The sequence below is a fragment of the Xiphophorus couchianus genome, chromosome 5 (assembly GCF_001444195.1).
Source record: "Xiphophorus couchianus chromosome 5, X_couchianus-1.0, whole genome shotgun sequence".
NCBI classification, from domain to species: Eukaryota; Metazoa; Chordata; class Actinopteri; order Cyprinodontiformes; family Poeciliidae; genus Xiphophorus; species Xiphophorus couchianus.
The window spans coordinates 9,721,502-9,744,362 of record NC_040232.1 but is presented as its reverse complement, the minus strand read 5'-3'; the positions used below and the strand labels follow the sequence as shown (position 1 = coordinate 9,744,362).

Sequence of the window (22,861 nt, the reverse complement as noted above, 5' to 3'; positions counted from 1 at the left end):
CAAACTTTTTCCACATGTTTGTTGTGTCTACTACATGTTTTCTGCAAGAAAAAAAACAAACTGGAAACCTTTCATCCTGTATGACGTGGTGACCTTAAGTGAAAAGGATAAAATTAAAATAAAATACACTTAAGTACACTAATATGATAAAATGTGAAAAGATTAATGTGATGGGAATACTTTAGTTTACTACTGTGTACATGTTCTTTCTTGCTCCACTGGTGAGAAAAATATTAAATTTGACTATAATTGTTTATCAAAATGTAACACAAGTTCTTGTCTGATAGGAAAAAAGGACCCAACTAAATGTGAAACAGCAGAAGATCCGCCTGTAAGAAAGTTTGGCCTTTCTTTAGTTTAAAATAACACTCAAACCACAATGCAGAGGAACTACATGCAAATTACCCTGCCAATGAGAGAAATGTCACATGCTGTGTTGTCATATTTTTTTTCATGCAACCAAATCCTTTTATGCAGGCTTTGATTAATTGTTGAACACTGATATTTTGAAATGTTTTGATAAGCTGAAATATGATTATAGAATACAATTACTATAATATTAGTTCCAAGCTTAAGAAGTTTGACGCTGATTTAGTGTTTATCATTTCTGCACTATTTTTCTGGCACTTTCAAATCTTGAAAATGTTCTCACCTTATTCTTTTTATGATTCATTTTTAGTTAGAAAATAACAACTTTTAGATTTTTATAATACACCTTAAATTGTTTTTGTCCTACTTCATAATTGTGCTCTTCTTTGTGGAATAAGGAGTAAAAACACTTTTTCAGGGCACAACCTACAGATAACTTATTTCGTTTAGATTTCTTGTGCCGCTCACGTGTCTGTGCCGCCCTGAGCAGTGAGCCATATTACTCATATAAAACATGAACACTGCTTTGTGAACTATGCCAACAGCAATCTGAGGCACATTTTCTTTTACATCACAACTCCCTCTTCATATGTGTTTTAATACATTTTTCTATTGTGTTTGACATTTTATAATGATGTCAAATAAAAGTGTAATAAATGAATGCGCTGTCTGTAAAACCAAGCCAAGCTATATGCATTTGATTTCCATTTGGTAACACAGTTTTTATGACGTTTACAGGATGTGTTTTTACAGCAGAGTGTCAGGTTGCTCTGTTTCTGCTTCCTGCTTCCCTCCTGCTCAATTTTCATTTTGCAAATCAGTTATTCAAATGTGCTTCACTTCATCCATTTCAAACTGCTAGCACTTCCTTTATCTGCCTTTTGCACTCTGGCTTCAGTGGTGTAAATTTAATCTGTTACCTCAGCTGTCATTTTTCAATTTGACAGTCTTACGTTGACAAAAATGTATATTCAGCAGAGATTCATAAAACAAATACAGTTTCCCTCACTGTTCCTTTGCACTACAATTTGATTATTTCTTTAATGTGAGATTTATTTGAAATAATTTATTTGGGGAAGTCATGCGACTGGAAGGAGAAGTAAAATAATGATAAACAACACCAAGCATATAAATTAGCACAAACACAAGCAAGTCGATATGAAACTGCTGAACAGGGAAAATAATTGTTATAATTTCAGAATATTTACAGTCTTTACTCAGACTGTAAACAACTGCACAGTGAGTCAAAACAATTTTAGCAAACTTTAAATAAGCCAAGCCTGCTGCAGCTGGTTTGGCCTTTTATTGATATTTCAAACATTTTCTAAGAAACTTATCAGTAAAATCAACAGCAGTATCAGTTTATTCAGCATGCCTGTCCTAAAATACGAAATGCTGAAAATGTTGCAATCAGGCTTTCTTGTCATTTAATTTGGTTTGCAACAGGAAATAAAATTTTATCAGCGACTGAAACACAAACAGATTATAGAGGGGTTTTTATCTTAGCTATAATATTTTGTTTATGCTTCAGTCCATTACTTTTCAACACTGACCTAAATTCTATCATTTAATGTATATTCATATCACCTAAATTTATTTAAATTTCAGCAACTGCAATTTATCCTCCCTCAGTTCCTGTTTTGCTATTTCAGTTGTTGAGTCTGTTCTCAATTTTATTCCAACAAATTTTGAGAGATTTTCTCAGCAAACATGATTGTATGGTTCTTATTATTTTTTAACCAGTTGACATAATAACAATAAAAAAAGGAAACATTTTGGAGAACCTAAATTAAAATTAAATGAATTAAAGTAGAACCTGGTCTGCATGGCACTCGTGCATTTTTGTAAAGGAGAAGTAAGGCCTTGAAATGTCACTGCATCATTTTGTATCACAATGTTGACACATGATAGGCTTCCCTTGGAGCTGCCAGTTCCCACTTCTGAATAAATGGTTGAATTTCAACCATTGCAAAATCAATACCAAACAGTGAAACATGGAGGCGACCGCATCATCTTCAGGGATTAAATATTTGTCAAGGTGGATGAAATTAGTTACAACCCAGATTTTGGGTCGAATCTGGAAATTTTGGGTTAAAACTGGGATTTTGGTCTGTCTGGCTTGACAGATCAGCTTAGAAGCTTAAATAAAGTTTTGTTTTTAAAAACACATCCACTCTTCTATAAACGTCCACACCAAACACAAATAATTTATTAATCCCTACACCATATGCATTATTTTTTGTGATTAATTGTGTGTTGTTTTGTTTAGTTTTTTTTTTTTGCCTCAACTTAATTTATTCTATTAAAAACAGTTAATTGGGTTTGAAAACCATTCTGTCACCTCTCACACCTTTTTATTAACGTTTTGTTTGTTTGTTTTTTTTACTTCAAACTAGCTTGTTTTAATTTTAGTGAACCTGTACAGGGTCATTGGAAGTGAAAAATGGTTTTATCTTATTTTTTATGCTGCACAAAAAAGGAGTATTTATGGAAGAGGATTAGGAGGCAACAAGAAAAATTTTACTTTTATCTCAGACTTGTTTGACCATAGTCACAGTTCCGAGAAAAAATTCTGAATTTAATCTCAGAATTCTGACTTTTGTCGGGAAGAGTCAGAATTCCAAATAGAAAAAAAATTGTTGAAAGAATACGACTTCTGAGAGAAAAACATATTTCTCAAAATTAAAACAAAAAAAAATCCAAGAGAATAAGGAATTATGACTTTGGTTAAAATAAATAAATAAAATGATAAAATCAGAATTCCGAGGAAAAAAGGCTGCAATCTTCTTCCGTACATATTTCATGGCTGTATATTTTGAGTGTCCTGTCACGCTCAACAGTTGCTCGCATAAAGGTTGCCGTTGGCAACGGTCGCTCCTCCGGGTCACCTGACACACCCGGGCGCGTTCCCGCCACCCCTCTTTGGACCAATCAGTCTACAGCTTACGGTTCAGTCTACCGTCGGGAGCGCGCGCGAGTGCGTTAGCTCCGTGTTGCAGCCCTCCTCTCCTCACACACAGTCGCTCACAGGCTGCTATAAGGTTGGAAAGTGTTGTGCCTCACAGTCCGGGTCTTCCTGCTCCAAAACAAAGAAAAGCGCCCTCCGTGCTGCCCGACTTTAACCGGATCCCGTGTGACATTTGACGGACACTCTTGCTTTTTGTTTCCCCTCATTTTGCTTGAGTGAGCGGCTTGTGAAGGGGCTGACAGGCGGCTTCTTTCCCCCCTTTTCCCTCTTCTTCTTCTTTGGAGGTATGTGATACATCCAGGAGACTGAGGCGTGTTTCACGGATGTTACCGGGAGAACAGGAGGAGGAAGGAGGCTTTTCTTTCATTGTGGATGCGCCTCACCGGAGGAGAGCTGGTTTTTCTCGGGGCACTAGCTAGCTGTTGCGTGGCAGACACGTTAAAAACAGGATGGACATTGAGTCTGGAGCTGAAAAGCTTTATCTTAACGTTGTGACGTGAATTATTTTTTAACCCCGCACTGACAGTTGCTTTTGGGGTTTTTGTTTTTGTTTTTTTGTGAGGTGGCGGCTAAACGCTGGTCAAACACACCGGGAAGGAGCAGCTCAGGCGCGGCCAGGCGAGCCAACAATGCGGATTACCTCCTGACTGTTCGCCTTTGTGTGCTCACACTGCAGAAAGTTTCAGATAAAAAACTCGCGGGACGAACAGCCACTCTGCTGCTCCGTTCATTGTCTCGGAGAGTAGACACCGTGTCACACCGTGGGGGGCTGTAATCCTCACACGTGCACGGGAACTCTGTGAATCTGCGTGGAGACTAGACAAGACTCTACAGGGACAGCAACCATGGCGAACGACTCGGTCCAAGTAAGTTCACACCAACAGGGTTAAGTGTCCTGCGACCTTGCATCTGATTCGCAGCAGTAAAACGATCAATTGATCAGCTTCATCTTCAGTTGACATGGTCTAAATGGCAAAAACAGATTGAAACCACATCCTTTTGATTTTGTTCTGACTTATTATCTTAGGTGAACAATACGGTGGGTCCAGTTGCATTGCAGTATCAGTGGTATATTTTTTGCCTTGGAAATTGAGTCTAAGTATTGAACATTTACCAGAAATATCCCTAGAAATGTATGTTTCAAGTTGGAGTTTTAGAGCTTTCTCCCCACTCCTGATCTCAAAATCCAATATGGCCGCCTGGCTAATAAAACTTGATTCTACTGACCAGTACTCTGGGTCTCCCTCAGAGTACTATAAGCCATCTGACTTTACTTAGGCTTTACTTACACCCCCAACAGGCTAAGAAAATGGCAAAGTTTATTATTATATTATAGTTTTTATTTTATTTACACCAGTAAAAGTGCTACAAAGACAGGTTAAGGAGTCCCTTTGGTGACACGGTTGGAAGCATATTTTCAAATTTCCTGTCAACCTTAAAAAAAAATTAACACAAAAACACGCCACCCCTACCACTGGGCTTAGCATGTTTTCTGTGGGAAACCCTGAGTACTGCATGGGTCGGTGTGGTTCAGTACACTATTTTATGGTTCGTATTCAGGAGAGCATTTCCATGGCCAGTCATACTAGTGCGACTACAAACTAATTCCATTGAATTATATTTAATGTTTGTATTTACTTTGCAACTAAATAATCCCAGAATTTGAGTACCACTAAAGCAGCCTGAGAATTGTCCGTGGTACTTGTACCACAGTTCAAGAACCTGCATGATTAATTGAATTAATTTAATTGAATTTTTGGTTTTTAAAGATTTAATTTTTGGAAAATTTAGATTTTTATTTTCCCCCATCAGTGCACTCCTTTGGTTTCCATAGTTCAGAGTGATGTCAGCACTCCCAGTGCCTATCATCCTATTTGACAAGCGTTTTTACAGCTTCTATTTATTTGGACTTTGAATTCAGGTCAACTGTACAGTGAATTGTTAGGGCTGGGCAAATATATATATATATTTTAATTTATGAAAATAAAGTTATAGTATTACCAGAATAAAGTCAGAATGTTACCATTCAGTTATGAGAACTCCAACACAAATAATAATTGTTAAAATGAGGGATGTTGATCATCTTGTGAAGATAATACTTAGTAAAAAATTGAAATACTTGGCATCAAATTATCAGAACTTTAAAACGATTGTGCAAATGACTGAATCTCTCGAAGAAAGATCAACATAAACTGAACTGGTTACTTCAAATTCTTTTGTCTATTTAAGCTTTTTTGTCATTAAAACAACTTTTGTTCCTGGTAAAAATGAATCTTTTTCTGCTAATAACATGACTCTTCTCCTAGATAAACAAACATTCTTGCAACCTGTCCCTGATACTCTGTTGTACAACTCAGAGAAGGGTTGTTTGATTTCTATAATTTCCTTTTTGGAAAAGAAATAGAGCAAAAAATATAATAAAATCTATTATAAAAACAATTGATATTTAATTTTTTAGCCACATCTCCCATTTCAAGCCCACTCAGATTGTGCAGTGGGCTGAACAGAGTCACCTTGGTGTTGTCCTGTGTTGCTCATGCTGTAATGCTGCCTTCCCATTCTCTTTGTGCTCTTAAGGTTTTCTGTGTACTGATGCAGAGGTTAAAGGCAGGCACAATACTGGTATTTGCGGTGAAACCACTCAAGTTTCAGCCACAGTTCACTTTGAGTTCATCTTCCAATAATTAAAGACAACCATGCTTCTCCAAAAACAGCTCAGCAACATTTAGATATCTGGATCTGCATATCCAGACGCATGTTTTGCTGAGGCATCATGCAGGTGTTGCAGGTTTACTCTGCAGTCATGCGTTTCTGTGTGTAGTTCACGAGCATCAATGCTGCTTAGCTGAATGAAGCAGGAGGCAAGTTGGCCTTTGTGTTTTCTATTATTAGAAGCAGCCCATTGTGGAAAGGGGAAACGTGCGAAAAATGCAGAAGAGGGAACAAAGTGATGTCGGCTGCAGCACGGAGTCACTCTGCTGGTGTGCTGGGTGGATCGGCGGCGCGTGGTGTGTGTGCAGAGTTATTGCGTCACCAAATGTTGACTAAACACAACAGTTGTTTGCTCACTTTAGTTAGTTCACATACACCTTATCTTTCCAGCATTACAGCCGATCCTGTCTCGTCTTTGATGTCTTAACTACTCTGTTGAAAACCCTTTCATTCAGAAAGATTTAATTTAGTTTTCAGCTACAAACACAAACATATGTCAGTGATAAAACAGCTCTCCTTGTTTATTGGCCTGCCTTTAGTGCGGTATGTTATATAGCTGCTTTGAAAAGCTTTTAAAGGCTCAGTTCCGGATTTGATGCCTTGATGTAAAAGTGGAATTGTGCCTGTTGTCAGAGCTCCTCATACGGAAAACAACTGAGATGGAAAGTATTCGCCAAGCTGATACAGCCACTCTATACTTACCTTCTCCTTTAGCCACATCTTTATATCAAAGTCTCAATGTGTGCCTTGCCATGCAATAAAGATATGACTTCACGTAACAAGACATCTCTTTTTAGGGGTTGGGGATATGGTTTGATGTTTTATCACAATATTTTGTGTTACTACTGTGATAACGATATAAGTGACAATGAGAACAATTTAATGCTTATTTTTTAGGTAACTATATGACAGACTATGTGCCACATAATGACAAATTTTGGTGAACAAATTGTCCCGGATATTATTACAATAAATATTGTCATTTTGAGTCAAATTTCAACTAATGTAACAATAATAATGGTATATTAATGCAATTATACACACTCAAATATATATAAAAAAATGACATCTAAAGAATATTTATCACTGGAACTAGAACAAGTTTTATGTTAATTCACCTACACCCACTCAAAGTAAAAAGAAAAAAAACGTTTAATTTCTAAACAGTTTTTAAGACTGGAAGTGGAAGATATTTTAAACATACAACTTAAGTGAAATATATTATTGAGTCTCTGTAACCGAAATTGCATTTGAAAAAATTATCATTGAGCTTAGACAGGGAAAACAGGCAAAAGTAGCAGTCTGGATTGTTGCTAAAAAAATAAAATAATAAAAGTCCAAACTAACTATTTCATGCTGGGTATCAAATGTTTGCAGTGTTTATATATATATATACATATATATATATATATATATATATATATATAATAAGGGGAGCTTAATTATATAAGGGGAGCTTCTCTAACGATTGTTTTCCAATTGAAAATTATTGGGCTCATTTTAATTTATCATGCGATTAAATGATTTATTGCTTATTGTGACAGGCCTATGTGTCACAGCAATAATGGCTTCACAAACACAAATACTGTTATTTAAAAACATTCATATTTGTGAGACGTTAACTTAGGACACTATTAACAAACCTAAGTATGACTTATATCATTGAACTGCAAATCATACCTGAATTAAATCGTATTTTCAAATTTACTGAGATTTATCCATGCTTTCATTGGATAAACAGTGGAAACATAAAACTAACAATCCTGACAATATGGACTGTTTTTAATTGGAATTTATCATAACAAAATTCTTACCATGATAAGGAATTTATCACAATAAATGATAAACGATACAATAAATAATCACCTCTACCTCTTTGGCTCTTATAATATTATTGCAATATGTTTAAAGGTTTGTTGTCATAATATAAACTGGGGTTCTGAAGGCTCCAGGGTGCTGGTGTTATTTTGCATTTGAGTGCCAACACCAGGCTGATGAGGAAGTGACATTTTCTCGTTGGACCAGTTCTGATCAGACTGGGCAGCAGCGCTGTGACTGAGATAATTTTGGGCTTGCCTGTGTGGTTGTGTTTGACAGTTTTCTACCTTGTGAAAGCCTCAAGGGATTGTGTAATTATATTAACTAGGGCTGTGCGATTATGGCATAAAAATTTAATCTAATATTTTTTTCATACCAGATTTTATTTTCTTGTTTTTTTTCTAAAAGAAATTACAAATGAAGGAAAACATTTTCAAAAACTGACCTTTAATTTAATCGTTCCTTCTGTGAGTTGTACAATGGAGTTCTTAGTTATGAGAATATAGTCATTATATTAGCAGAATAAAGATGGAATTTTACCAGAACGCCTTAAAATTACCAAGTTACTGCAATTTCACACATGATCAGTCTGATTTGAAAAGGTTCATAAATAAAATCAGTAGTAGTAAATGTGATTTTGAATCTCCTCCATTGATTTTGTTAAATTATTTAAGAATAAATCTGTAAGGGGAGCAAATACTTTTTCACAGCTCTGTAACTAGTGGGTAGCTTCTTGGAGCATTTAAACATGAAGCAGGCAGAGAAAGACCATTTATTTGCCCCTTCAACATTAAATAGCCCCCAATAGAGCCTGACTGCGTCACACTTCCTCAGAAAGGTCAAAGGGCAGACAGGAATGGAATGGAGAAGACAGATTTCCCTTTTTTACTTTTTTTTTTTTTTAAATCATGAAGTATGAGAGCGCCTCAGTGAAAGTTGTCGCTTTCAAGAGTTGAGAGATTTCGTGAAACGTATCACATTTTTGCCTCCTACTAATATAACGAGCGTTATACACATACAGAGTCGGATACTCCTGGGAGTCCATAGGAATATTTCCCATAAGCCTCACCATGACGTAAAGACACAGTTATGCACACAAAGTGGGGTTTCTCACTGCTGCCTCAAGGCCGGCCATGTTGGCAGACGATCCAAAGTAATAGATCAAAAAACCTGTGAGGGAGACCAGACAGCAAATACATTCCTCACTGTCAACTTGGTCTTCTCAGTTTAATAAACACATAATCATTTTGGCTTATAAAACATACAGAATAAATGTGCATCATTATCAGGTGTGTAACGATACCTGAAACTTTCAAGATGAAACGCAACATTGACTTCACAAGGACAAGATGAGACATTAATATTAACATTCAAGAAAATTTAAAGAACAAAGCTAAAAAAAGGCTTTTATTCTGCATTTTTATTAATTTTTGTGACAAACTCGACATTTCTTTTGATCTCTTCAAATCGTTGGACGTCGTTTCAACAAGGGGCGAAACGATTAATCGTAATTAATGATTAATCGTGATTTATTGTTTGCTTAAATAATCATTAACTAATTTAATAATTATTAACTGGAGTATACAGACTCAAAAGGCGATTTGCTGAAAGAATAACATACTCGGAGCAGTAATTAAGCCCAAACTGTACAAATATTATATGCATTTACATTAAAGATAAAAAAAACGCACTCCTGCCTGTATGTCTTTTTTTAAATTTTTTTTTAAAATAATCGATTCGATTAATGGGATAAAAAAAATTGGCTCATTCTTAAGCCTCTTATGAAAATTTGTATTCACATTGTTTGGTAAAAAATAGTGGTTATTGCCTTTTCAGAATTACACAATAATATCACAATGTTATTTTTCCTAATATAGTCAGGCATATTTTTTGTGGCTATGTCAAGGACAGCAAAATTGAAGAAAAACAAACAAGACCCAACTTTGGAACTCAATAAAACTTTCTTTAATCTCTTGTGAATCTAAGTGCAGATTTTATTTTATTTCTAAAGTTTCCCTCTGTTTTTTGGTCAGCTGCTTAACCTATTGTGGAGTAGCTTCAACCGGCTAGCTGACAATATGTTTGTAAGAAAAGAGTAATAGAGCATATTTTACCAGTGTGAACTGGAGATTTACCAAAATGAAGCATTAGCATCAACTTATAAATCAATGTTGATGCATGATTCTGAAGATGGATGACACCTTTAATCCAAGCATTCCTGCACAAACTAATAGGGCGGCTTTGTTTGTCAGACACCTGGATGTTTCAGGAGATATTTATCCGTCGATACCTCACACATTTTGCCTGGTTAACTTCTTGAAAAGCAGCACTGTTGTCAGATGATTACAGCTCAGATGAGAGACGTATTGATTCGGGGGGCGATGGTGGGGGTGACGGAGGCCGCTATGCCGACGATGAGGCCCTACAGGCGCAGGAGCAGAATAGTTGGTATTGTCTGATAGCAAAAGCCCAGATCACATTTAGTTCACTGTGAGTTCATTTTCCTCTTCCTGTCTGTGTCATGTTGGTGACCACACCCTCAAAAGCCAACCCAGCTCCCAGCGTTGTCACGGTTGTAAATCCCATTAGACTATCTAGATACTGGTGAAAATCTTGTGTTGATTTTATGTTTTTGTTGTCATTGGTCAGTCTCCATAAGCTTTTTGTTGTTTTTATTTTGCAATTCACATCTTTCCCTTACTTGAAAATTCCCATGACCTCATAGCCACATACCGTAGCATTCCAGTTTCAGATGCACGCCCCTCTGCTTCCTTCGCCCCAGACATATACAGAACCCAAAAATATAACGTGATACAACATCCTCCTGTATCACCATCGGAAACCAGCAGACGAGGAGGATGGAGGAGAGCAAATGGGTCAGGGTGCGTCACCCAACCAGACATTTTCCAAAAATGTCATCTGTTTGGGTTTTTTAATCCCAGAAGGGGATTTGGGTTTTACATGCTGAAGTTTTGTCTTTATAGCTGGACATAGTAGCTTTTTGCTGCTGGAAGTTTTACTGTAAATGCGTTACTCATAAAAAGTCCAAATTTTTCCAGATTCATCTATACAGAGCACAAGGGAGGAAAGAAAGAAAGAAGGAAGGAAGGTAGGACAGAGAAGAATGGATGAAAGCAATGACTCAAAGAAGAGAGAATGGAAGTACACAAGGACAGAGATGGAAAAAAGGAAAAGGAATTATGCCAGGAGGAAAACCATTAAGGAATACCAGGCAGGAAAGGAAAGCAGGAGATGAGGAAAGATAAGACTTAGACTTAGACCGATTTTATTATCATTTTGCATGCACAGGGTGTATACAGAACGAAATTTCGTTGCATACGGCTCAGAACAATGTTTTGAGGTTCCAATGTTATGAGGTTACTCCGGAATATAAATATAAATATAAAATATAAAGTGCAGGAATGACAGTAAAATAGAAGTTATTTAGTTATGTACATGTGCAAGGTATGAAGTGGAGACCAGTTTTTGGATAATAAGGAAGGAAAGGTCGAAAATATGGCAAGAAAAGTCGAGGAAAAAAGCAAGAAAATAAGGGAGAAAGGACACAAGGATTGGGAGGAGAGTAGGACAGAAGGAAAGAAGCATGGACACAGTGTTAAAGAAAAGGCAGCGTGGAATAAAGTCTGGAAGTACAAATATTACCATATTTTTCAGACTATAATTTGCCCTTTTTGTTATAGTTTAGCTGGTCTTGTAGTCAAGAGCGACTCACTTATGGGTTTTTTTCTGTTCATGACACATTTTTTTACTAATGCGTTAAATATTAATTTATACTGATGGACATGAACCAAAGATTAAACATTACTATCTGCGGACTGAAAGCTAGAAGGTCAGAGCTGAAGAAACAATTCCACAGCTGGGTACACATGACCTGTGCTACCTTGTCAGATTTTCCTACAGTACCACTTCTTTGTGCTGTCAAATTTGCAATTATACAAGCGTACATCTTTGAAAAGCAGAAGTAGTGCCTCCTGCGGAACCAAGAAGAATGTAATAACTGATTCGTAAATGGTATGTCATCAACGAAACATTAGTCTTTTCCAGCAGCCATTGTAAGCACACAGAGCAGTAAAACCAGCTGACCAAATGTGCTGGAGATTAGCTTGGGCTTATAGGTGACAGGCTGGTAACAGTTTGCGAGGTAATAACCTAGCTAAGTGAGGGGTTGCGCCTGCTGACCTTTTATATAACATTCCAGAGGTTTTTCTAACGTCTCATTTTCACCCAAAAAACATGAACTTAACGCCAAAACAATCGGTCAGTGGGTTTTTTTTGTAAGCGTTTTGGACTGTTTTTTAGAAGCAGTGAAGACTCATTTGGAAGTATAAAAACATGTAAGATGTAAATTTTCCATAACACTTTAACAATTTCTAAATAAATGCGACTTGTACTGCAGTGCGTCTTTAGGATTGTTTTTCCTCTTCATGTAACGACTTGCACTCTTGAGCGCTGTACATATGGAAAATACAGTATTCCACGTGTCAATTTTCTCAGACAGACACAAATTTCCAGGATGTGTAGGAACCCTGTGTACATATAAACACAGTAAGTCCCTCTCCCTCGCTTTTCTTTTAGCCCTCATCCTCATTATGCCGGTGCCAAGCGGCCCGGGGCAACATGCATCGATCCCATCCTTCATCGCCCAGTTCGGCCGTCCAGTTTAAACAGCCACTCGGTTAAGTTGATGCTTTGTGAAGCTGTTGGGGAGCCACAGCTTTAAATGTCTTTAGAAAGTCTGATATCTGCCACAAACCCACCTAACATTATGGATGGGAAGATTTCTGATTGGATAGTTGCTTGACTTTCAATGCATTTTTGAGTGAAAATTAGTTAATAGCATTAAGCTTTATCACGCCATCAAATTGGACTCAAAATTGAGATTTTACGGAAGTTCTTGCAGTTTTAGAGTCTTGATAACCGTAATGATTGGGATTTGGCATGTTCCCAGTTGGATTTTATGTCAAGTATTTGTGGTCTGACTGCAGGATTAAAGGAAGCGTTGAGTTTTGTGTCCACCTCCCACCATGCCAGCTTGTGTTCCCATTATTCTCCCCACATTGTAGTGTTTCAGTCATGACTGTTCCCCCTCAGCAGGGGGTTAGCTGGTAAACACCTCATTAACAAAGCAGCACCAGAACCCTTAATGGATTTAACTAGGCCTAATTTGTTTAACAGAAAGCAGAAAGTACCAACTAACAGCCTCTTTTTAACTCAAGAATGGCTGTTTGAGTGTTTATTGATTTTAGTTAAAATGTTCTGAATTATTTCCAGAAGTAGTTGACATAATTGATGGTATGAGAAACCATGACGTTTCTTTTTTCTCAACCATGACACGAGAGCATAAACATTTCAAGTTTATAAATCGTTTAAGCAGTGAAGTTTTTTTTTTTTTTTTTTACTCTTTTAACTTGAAACAGAAATCCAATGAATTTATTGTCCAGCAAAATGGCCTAGAACTGCATTATATTATTTTAGGTAAATATTGTGATAACTATAATTTGAGATATGATTATTTTTCTTAATTCATTCTTTCTTATCTGTGCTTCCATAACTCTCTGTCAATAAAGAAGCGCAGATTATTTCCACCCAGCCCCTTCAGACTAGTGGCAGTCAAATAACTGGTGGAACTGCGCATCTGCTGAGCTCATCACATGAATTACTTTTCAGCTCAATGCGCCCAAGAAAGATCGTAAACTGCATAAAGGAGAAACGTTGTTGTGTTGGAGGCAGAGTGTCAGATAGAGTAGGACTGTCTTAAAGGGACGGCGGCCCAATTTCAAAGCCTCAAATGCAAAGTCATGTTCCACTGAAGGCATGTTTTATGTATACAGCATTTTTATGACAATTGAAGGTAACATAGTTAATGGTGCTATAAAATGGTACCAAGTACCTGGAAAATACATGATACCAGAGCTTTACGTTTTGGCAAACTAAATTTGTTGCCTTTAATATTTATCTACTTTAAAATGTGAAAAGATGGTGGCTGTGATCAACCAGGGACAGAACGAGGCTCCGGTTTTTGATTAGAGGAATCTGATGCAGAAACTAACATGGTATGGATGCATTTTTAAGATAGACAAAGCACGGAGAGCATTTTGAGAGCAAGTATGAGTATGTTAACACTGAACACAGTGTGGGAAATCCCCCCCAACAAATTTGGCACATTGCTTCAGGTGAATGCTGAAAGTTGTAGGCCACGCCCCTTTGGTTCCACAATCCCAGCTACATCGTCAGAGAGCGCAAACCTCTTGTGATTTTATCAGATCAGCCTGCAAAGATGTGAATGATAAAAATGATCCGTAATGGAGGTTGAGTGGTTGTTTATTACCGGACAATGATCTGAAAAGGGGGTTGTCAGTCACTCTCAGTTGTTCATCTACAGTTGTGAGTGTAAAGTGATCCACCATGTTGTCCGTCTGTTATCTTTCCCTCCCCTCCTTTCTCTTGTGGCCTCTCTTGCTTTCTCTCCTCCTGCTGTCCAGGCTGTGCAGCAGCTGCTCTCTGTCCCTGCTGCCTCTGCAGACCTCTTCTCCATGTTTACCACTTTGGCTGGTCGGACCTCTGGAGCCGTTCTCCAGTGGGAATATTTACAAGGCAGACTTTTTTCACTTCATGTTGACTAAACATTTGTTGATTAAAAGCGACTAGTGATAAATTCAGTTGTAATTTAATGGTGTTTTTTTTTTTAGCTCTATTATTTTATATTTTAAAACATACTTTTTGAAAAGAGAGTAAGAAGTATTCTGAGATCTTTGACAGCAGTGCAGGCGTCCTTTATAAAAGTTTGTCTTGAAGGGTGTGTGCTTGTCTTAGGCCGTTTTGTTTGCGTCATAAGCGGGCACGGTGGCTTATAGGTTATAAATAGGGTATGGGAGTTATTAACGTCCCCTTCACAAACAATCCAGCACATTACAATAGGCTGGAGATCCAGTTGTGCTGATAACTAAACTCAGGCCTAAACGAACGGATGGTTAGATAGCTGGGTGGAGCTGCAAGTCTGATCACATGCAATTAAATCAACTCATCACACAGGAATACCTAAATATTTGGATTTGACGCTTAAAATAATGTTCTAATGTAATAAATAGTTTTGAATGTAATGAATGTAAGTAAACTAAATGGAAATGCATCTTATCGTCTTGTATCTTAATGGAAATGCTCAAGGATAATTTGATTTGAACACATCTGTTTCACTGGAAATGGGAAAATTAACTCAAAGACCCTTATCTGCATCTAAGCCTGAAACAATTAAACAATTAATCGCATGATGAATTAAACTGAGCTTGACAATTTCCATTCTGATATTTTTTGTTTATAGATGCTACGTAATCCTTTTTATTAATGGTTTTGGTTGTGTGTGGTTTTTGTTTTCTTTTTATTTATTGTTTTTGGTTGGCATGTTTTATTTTGGTTATTTAAAAATGTTTAAAATGTCTTCCAGTTCCAGTGTGAAGTGTTTTTTTTACAAAATTAAACTTTATTTGCCCTTGAAACGTCAAACTTGCACTATTATAGGTCAAACAAACTTGAAAATGGTCTCAAAACAACATTATCGCAATTTATCATCTAGCAAAATTTGTTTTTATCTGTATCAATTATTCTTCTCAGCCTTCCATAAAGACAATCCCTTTACTCTTATTATACTATTTAATATAGCTCAAAATGTGATCATATAGAAGTGGTTCCCAAAGATTTTCTGGCCCCCCCGTAGACAACAATAAAATCCCCCCCAAAAAGAAAAAAAAATCAACTGGGCACACACATCGTTCAGCCAGACATAAACCTATACACATATTTTGTTTTCAAACTCCACTGAAATTTATTTCACACTTCAGGTTGCAACAAAACACACTACAAACTATCTTTACAGTGAAACACTTTTGTGTAACTGTTTTTTATTTTTATTTTTTCATCCATACTGCTTCCTGCCCCCCCCCCCCACACACTTTGGGAACCACTGTCATATAGCAACTTTTTTTCCTTTCTGGAAAATACATTATGGATGAGCTGTAAAAATGTTAGCATTTCTGCATTATTTCAAGTCCTTGATGTGTTAAGATAAGTCTTTTCTCTTGCCAGTCATAAGTTGTTTAATTATTTATCACCTGCCAGATGGAGTAGTGTGAAAATCTGAGCAAGTGGTTTTTCTTGAGTGGTGTCAAAGTTTCATGAAGTTCAAATGACTTTATCACATTTTTAGACATATTGTACAATTTTATCTTGCATGTTTTGCCCTGGACCCTAAACTAGTGAGTTCAACAGTTGATCGGACTGGTGCCTTGCAGCAGGAACATCCTGGATTTGAATCCCTGGGGTTTTTCTGCATGACGTTTGAATGTGTGCGCTCTATTTGTGTACTCTGGCTGTCTCCCACAGTTCAAAATCATGACTGTTGGGTCAATTGTTCACTCTAAATTGCCATTAGGTGAGTGTGTGTGTGCATGGTTGTTTGTCCTGTCTGTCTCTATGTTGGCCAGTGATGGACTGGTGACATGTCCAGGGTGTCCCCCACCTACCAGTCAATGACAAATATTTATTATTCCCGAGTTTGGGTGATGTTTATGTTTGAGATGTTGGTGCGTAAATAAAGAAAGCGGTTGCTCAGCCAATTGAACCGAACTGTAATAAGCTAACTTATGAATCTGGCTTGAAATGACAGATCAAGTCCTTCTGGAAATTTGATTTACCGTATTTTTTCGGACTATAAGCCGCTACTTTTTTCCCACTCTTTGAACCATGCAGCTTTTCTGTGGATTTTTTTTTCAACCACAAGGGAGCTCTTTAGCAGGAAGTGAATCATTGGAAGTCAAAATTGGAAATCAAAGAAGAAATTAATTTTCATTTAGAACAAGCACATGCTAGCAGCAGACATGACAGAGAAATGTTTTCAAACTCATACTCCCTCATCATGGAAACAACACGAAGACGTTCATATGATGCAGCTTTTAAGTTGAAGGCTACCGATCTGGCAGTACAGATCGATAGCTGCTGCACGTAAGCTCAGCGTGAACGAATCCATGGTTCAGCGTTGGAGACGCAGGGCTCCGTTTGTTAAGGGCGTCCTTGTGGCAAACCGAAAGCGGCGGAGATACTAGCGGCTTATAGCCCGGTATGGCTTATATATGTACGTTTCCTGTTTTTAAAAAAAAAAACTTTGTAGATGCGGCTTATAGTAAGCTGGACTCTATAGTCTGGAAAATATGGTAATTAGACCACTCAAGGGTGATCAAACCTTTTCTGATTTGCCAGGGCTTCTCATAATTAGTTCAATGTGTTTTGGGTTGTTTTGGTCTGCGTGTGTTTTGTTGACATCAAAGGATTCGGATCCTGCCGAGTAAAGTGTTACTGAAAGCATCTTCATAAAAGTTTTATAGCCGCCGGAATCAATTTGTCGGCGTTGTCATGATGTCACAGATAAAGAGGCTGAAAACAGGATGTAACTAAATCATGAAGAAAATGTTCCGAAAACTGTTCCAATTGCTTACAGGAGGGTGTGATTGTGTCTTTACCAGAGATATTTGCCAGATGTTTGCCAGAAAAGGTGGAGGTTAAGAAAAACAAATTGAGTCAGAGCTCTTTGAACAGCAGGTGTTTTCAGATAAAACAACGTGCTGCTTAATGATTTTCCGCATATGCCCACATTTCAGTGTAAATAACTAAACAATATGAACTCATAACGTGAATACACAAGCCTGTGTGAGGCCTTGATTCTGTTTGTGATCATTTATGAGACTTTCCCACAGCAACATGCCATTTCTGCAGTCAGAAATCAGATGTTCTCCTGCACCGGTTCCTTTATTTAGCACAAAGTATGCATGCCATCTGGTTTTAGTCAGCCTCCATCATCTAAGCATTAATCAACAAGCCTCACTGTAGCGTGTTGAGCAAATGATGATATTGTATCAGAACCACCACAAGGTGTTATCTCATCTAAAGTCGAAGGTAGTTTTGGTGTTTGTCTCCTCTTCACATGCAACTATGGTGACAAACAGTGTTTTCCCTGCTGACACCATTTGTATGTCTCCACTTTGTTTGAAGCTCTAATTAAAGTGAAAAATGAAGTGTGGGCTGCGTGATTAGAGATTGAACTGAAATGCTTCTCTCCTTTACACGTAATTAAGCTGTTATTACTCAGTCATCATTCCCAGATCTATTAAATAACCTGACTTAAACCAACAAAAAATAACATGAATCATTTAATTTAAAGAGGATCACATTCGCTTCCCATCTACCATGAAACCAACTTGTTCATTTTATTCCTGTCGCAATATTTCCTAGCTAAAATTCTCGTTTTATATTATCTTTAAGTCATTGTGGATTGCTCCGTGTGAGACGGTGAAAAGCAAAATGCTTTTAACAATATTAAATGTTGGGATATTCAGATTAGGAGCAAATGATGTAATAGGTTAAGCCTGGATGACTTTTTGTTCCTTGTGACGAAAATGGCTCTTGCACAACAAAGGTGATGTTGGATTTTTGTTCTTTTTATCAGCTGGAAGCTGATGGCTGTCTGTGTCCAGAGAGAAACTGCTTGCAATCATAAGGTTGTGAGTTTGATAGCAGCTTCATTTCTGTGCCTGATGAGTAACTGTGACTGGTGATAAGTGCTGTACAATTAAAATCAAGACAAAGTAAGTTTAATTCACGAATGGTTTTAATTATTCTCTAAAAGATCTGCTCCAGTTAATGTCATCAAGTTGCACCCCAGTTTAAGAAATTAATTCAAACATTTCCATGGCATTGTTGCTACAATTCAAAGTACTGTTAATGAAATGAAAGACACACTTCATGAACACAGTTACTGATGTATGTTGGTGCGCCAGTCGCTTTTAGACTTGGTCCCTTTTGCAAAACTGAAAGTTTGCTCTTTAAAAAAAAAAAGAAAGTCATAATTGCAAAACTGAGCATTTCCCTTTACTGTCTGTAAAATTAGGCTTTCTTGAAATACATTTTGCAAGCAAACATAGAAAAACATGTTAAGCAACAGACTGCAGGCTAGCCAACTCTAATCTAACTGCCCTGATATCTGCTGGTGTTTTTCTTTTATTATATAAGAATTAAAAAATTATACATAAATGAAACCATAAAGTTTACAAATCAACAAAATAATATTTATTTTCTACATAACACACTTAATTTATATCTACCTGTTAGTCCCAGAGTTGCACCAGAAGATTCAGAACAATAAGCAATTATAATCTGGACCACAACAACTGCAACAAAACATTTTCTTTTCTATTATGATTGAAGAATGACTCAAGTTGCACAGAAGAACAAAGACTTCAGACTTTGTGTTCATTTAAGCCATTTTTTGGCATCACATTCCTATAAAACAATGATTGAAATGTTTTCTCTCATCAAAATCATGCCAATTCAATCACTTACAATACTGAGAATAACTCAAAGATTTGAGATCTGACTTGACAAAAATGACTTGCAGACATCTCAGGTAATTTATGGTTATTTTAGAGTCTTCAGGCCACAATATTTGTTGTGCTTTTGATATCTTAGAAAACCTAGAATTAAACATGAATTCAGCAAAAATAGACTCATGCCGAGTTTAGAAAGTCTACTCAATATGTCACTACAATGTATTTGCTTACATAAGTGACAAAATGTTTTTTTTACAATACAATATTTGTTGTGTATAACTTCGCTTGTCAGTAAAGTATATGAATTAGATGTTTCTGTTTTTATCTAAATTGCCTAATATGGGCCAATAAAATGGCTCATTTATTATCTTGTATAAAATCTCATTACAGCATTTCTAGATGCTAGCGCCCAAGATGACAGATACTAAGGCTCGGTTATATTACCATCAAACATTGAATCATGAGTATTAATTTAATAAAGTCAATGGTAACTTTATTATGATTGTGGAGTACAGATGAATTAACATCTCCATATTTTTCTTATGTTGATTTTCAGTCACTGGAAGATCATTTGTTATGCATGTTACATGCTATTGTTAAGTTGCAACAACTGCTATTACTAGCAGAAATATGTTATAAAATTAAAATTTTACTATCAAATTGTTTTGATTTCCAACCTTCAGCAGCAATTAAAAGTTCATCCTTGACTTAAGGTGTAGTTTAGCATTGTCAGTTCTGATTATATCTTAAAAGATGGGATAAAAACAAATTCCCACCATGAGCCAGTAGCATCTCTGTGGCCAAATAATCACCGGTGCGTTCTCAGCTTGTCCCAGCAGGTCTCTAAAATACAAACAGGCAGACTTGCTGCTCTCTGCTTCTGCTGCCACACCTGAGGCCAACTGTCATCACTGTGTATGCAGTGACACACACACACACACACACACACACACACACACACACTCAAAGCAGAGGATTCCCAAAGGCGTCGTTGCGGCACATCAACATGGACTTTTCTGTCATGTTCTTCCGTTGAATGCCCCACACTGAGCCGCAAGCTAGCAGTTGCTCACAACTGCTCTTGGAGCACAAATGCAATGCGCTCCATCGCACGCATCTTTCCCAACACACACACACACACACACACACACACACACACACACATATACTAGTTTCACATGATGAAACTTGCAGCGTGACTTGCTTGGAGTCAGCTGTTAGTCATGGCTCTGCTGAAGCAACAGAAGTTGTATTAGAAAGCGATCGAAACTGGTTAGTTTCATTGTTTATTCATCTCCAGACATACTGTGGAGAGTAAGTATCAACCTAAAACTTTATTTCCATTCCAGCCTACTGAGGAAGAGTTACTTCAGATTGGATTGAAACATCTTGGACATGTCTTGGTCAAAATACAACAGTGTTCAATTTTATTGGTGGGAATTTCCATTCCTAGAACAGGGTCTATTATCAAATGTGAAAACAAAAGTCTAAATATGGAATTTACAGATGAAACCACGTATTTTCAAATGCCTAATAAAAAGAAAAAATCTTTTTTCTCAGTTTGGAGTTAAATCAGACCAAACTTATCTTGTTTTTAGGTAAATTAGAATTACATAAATTATTTATGTTTGCTAAATGCCAGAAAACTCAGCGAGAACATTTTTATAGAGAATTTTTTTTTTTTTGCAGCTTTTTTTTTACAATTCGGGAAAAAATTGAGACAAATTTAAGTTACCAGTTTCTCTGATTTTAGTCTTTATAGGTTTATGTTTGAGTAAGATGAACATTGTTCTTTTATTCTATGAACTACTGACAACATGTCTCCAAAACTCAAAGCACAAATTTATTTTTTATTAGCAGAAAATGAGAAATGATCCAAATAAGAAAAAAGATGCAGTGCAGCTTTCAAGAATATTTATTATTCCTAGTGGCTTATGTGACTTGATGATCAGTGTAATTGAAATAAAGGTTATCCTATGGTTTTATGTCAAGTTATTGAAATTGATTTTTTGTTTTTTGTTAAATTAGTGTTCTGTTCTGAAACCAGTCAGGTGTGTGAGAAACAGTCTCAAAGTTGTACAGTTTCCTAACTTGTCAGTCAACATTTCAATTTCAGTTTATTCCCAGCAACAAAAAGGAACTGTGACTAAGCCGATTTCTGTGTGAAAAGTCACTGGAGTTTTGTGGTTCTACTTACTACGTCATTAAAATAAAAGTAAAACATTGGTTTTGTCCCAAAATATAAATTTGTCATTGAAAATTTTATACAAAGAGAAACACAAAAACTCTATCTACAGCAGTAGTTTAAAACATTGCTAAATTGTGTACATTTGCCACTCAAAGCTACTCAAGGGACTCTTTCATTTCACTCGGCTTCTGTTCTTATATTTAACTTTAAACTTTGGGGCACCAGAAACGCCTGATGCGTTCTGCGGTTTGTCACGGCTGTGAACCCTCAGCCTCATTCTCTCTTCCCTCTCTTGCAGTCACATATATGGTGTGACTGGCTTTTGCCTGAGGGCTGCAGGATGTGCAGAGGCCTTGCGCTGTTTTCAGAGCGAACACGTTTTGAAATGCACCGAGTAGATGTGTGCCGCAGACCATTCCAACATCAACACATGAAGCAACTCCTGCAGCTTATGATTATATTTGGTTTGGTGACGTTTAGGGTTTTAAATTTGCTGCCCTGAGTCATGAATGTCAGACACTTTGCCAAAAGCGATCAGAGTGAACTGTTCTCCACCCGTGAACTTGAGCTTCGTTGCGACCTCGTCCCCTCGGTGTCTCTGATTTCCCGTCTCTTTGGCAGCGAGTCGGGCCTCCCAGCGTGCTCTCGCCTGCTCTTTTATCCATCGGTCGCCTCCTGCTTTGTGGCCCAACCGGCCTCCCTCCCTCCTCCACCTGTTTCTTTATAATTTTTTGGCATTCCTTCTTTCTCTTCCGTCCCTCCCTGCTGTCTCTTTCTCCCTAGCTGTCCACCTCCTCCAGTCAGTCAGTCTCTCTCTGCTCAGAGGCTTCTTTGGCCTTTGTCTGCCTCATGGGGAAGGGAGTTGTTTGGCTCTTCTCTTCTCATCCCTCCCTCTGTTTGCAGGAAAAAATGAAAAGATGTGTCAGCAAGGAAGCTGGGTTGAAAGAAAACAACCAGAGGAGACCAGAGAAGTTAAGATGAAAGAAGTTTGATTTTTATTTAGACTAATTTCATAAGAAATAGATGTTTTTGTTTGTCACAAATTGAATATTTTTATTGAATGTTTTTTCATACACCAAAAAAGTAAAAGTAGGGGGTCGTTTTATAGTTTCAGGATGATTTTTAAGCTAGTGTATGATGTTTCCTGTCTTTCCATGTATGTTTGTCTGTCTAAATGAACATATTATGTTGGTCTAAATATGAGGAAATTATCTCTAAAACATTCATAGCAGCCTGGCTTTGCTGAAGATTGAATTGGGAATGGATCATTTGTACCTTTGCCTTTTCTTTTTTAACCATCTGTTTTACTTTGTCCCACATAGACTGTATGTTATTACAGCTGAATTCCCAAAACCGAACTAAAATGTTCAACTACGTAAATTAAACAGATCTTATTTTAGCTACAAACCTGCG

At 37.1% G+C, this 22,861-nt stretch overlaps 1 protein-coding gene across 1 annotated transcript in view; it reads left to right on the top strand.

The window, feature by feature from the left end:
• Nucleotides 1-3,347: 3,347 nt before the first annotated feature.
• Nucleotides 3,348-22,861, top strand: part of pkn1a (protein kinase N1a) — a 63,409-nt gene continuing 43,895 nt past the window's right edge. Inside the window, exon 1 of the mRNA XM_028017913.1 lies at nt 3,348-4,203. Within this exon, the coding sequence (XP_027873714.1) occupies nt 4,183-4,203 (21 nt within the window). The 5' untranslated portion in view covers nt 3,348-4,182. The remainder of the gene's footprint in view (nt 4,204-22,861) is intronic.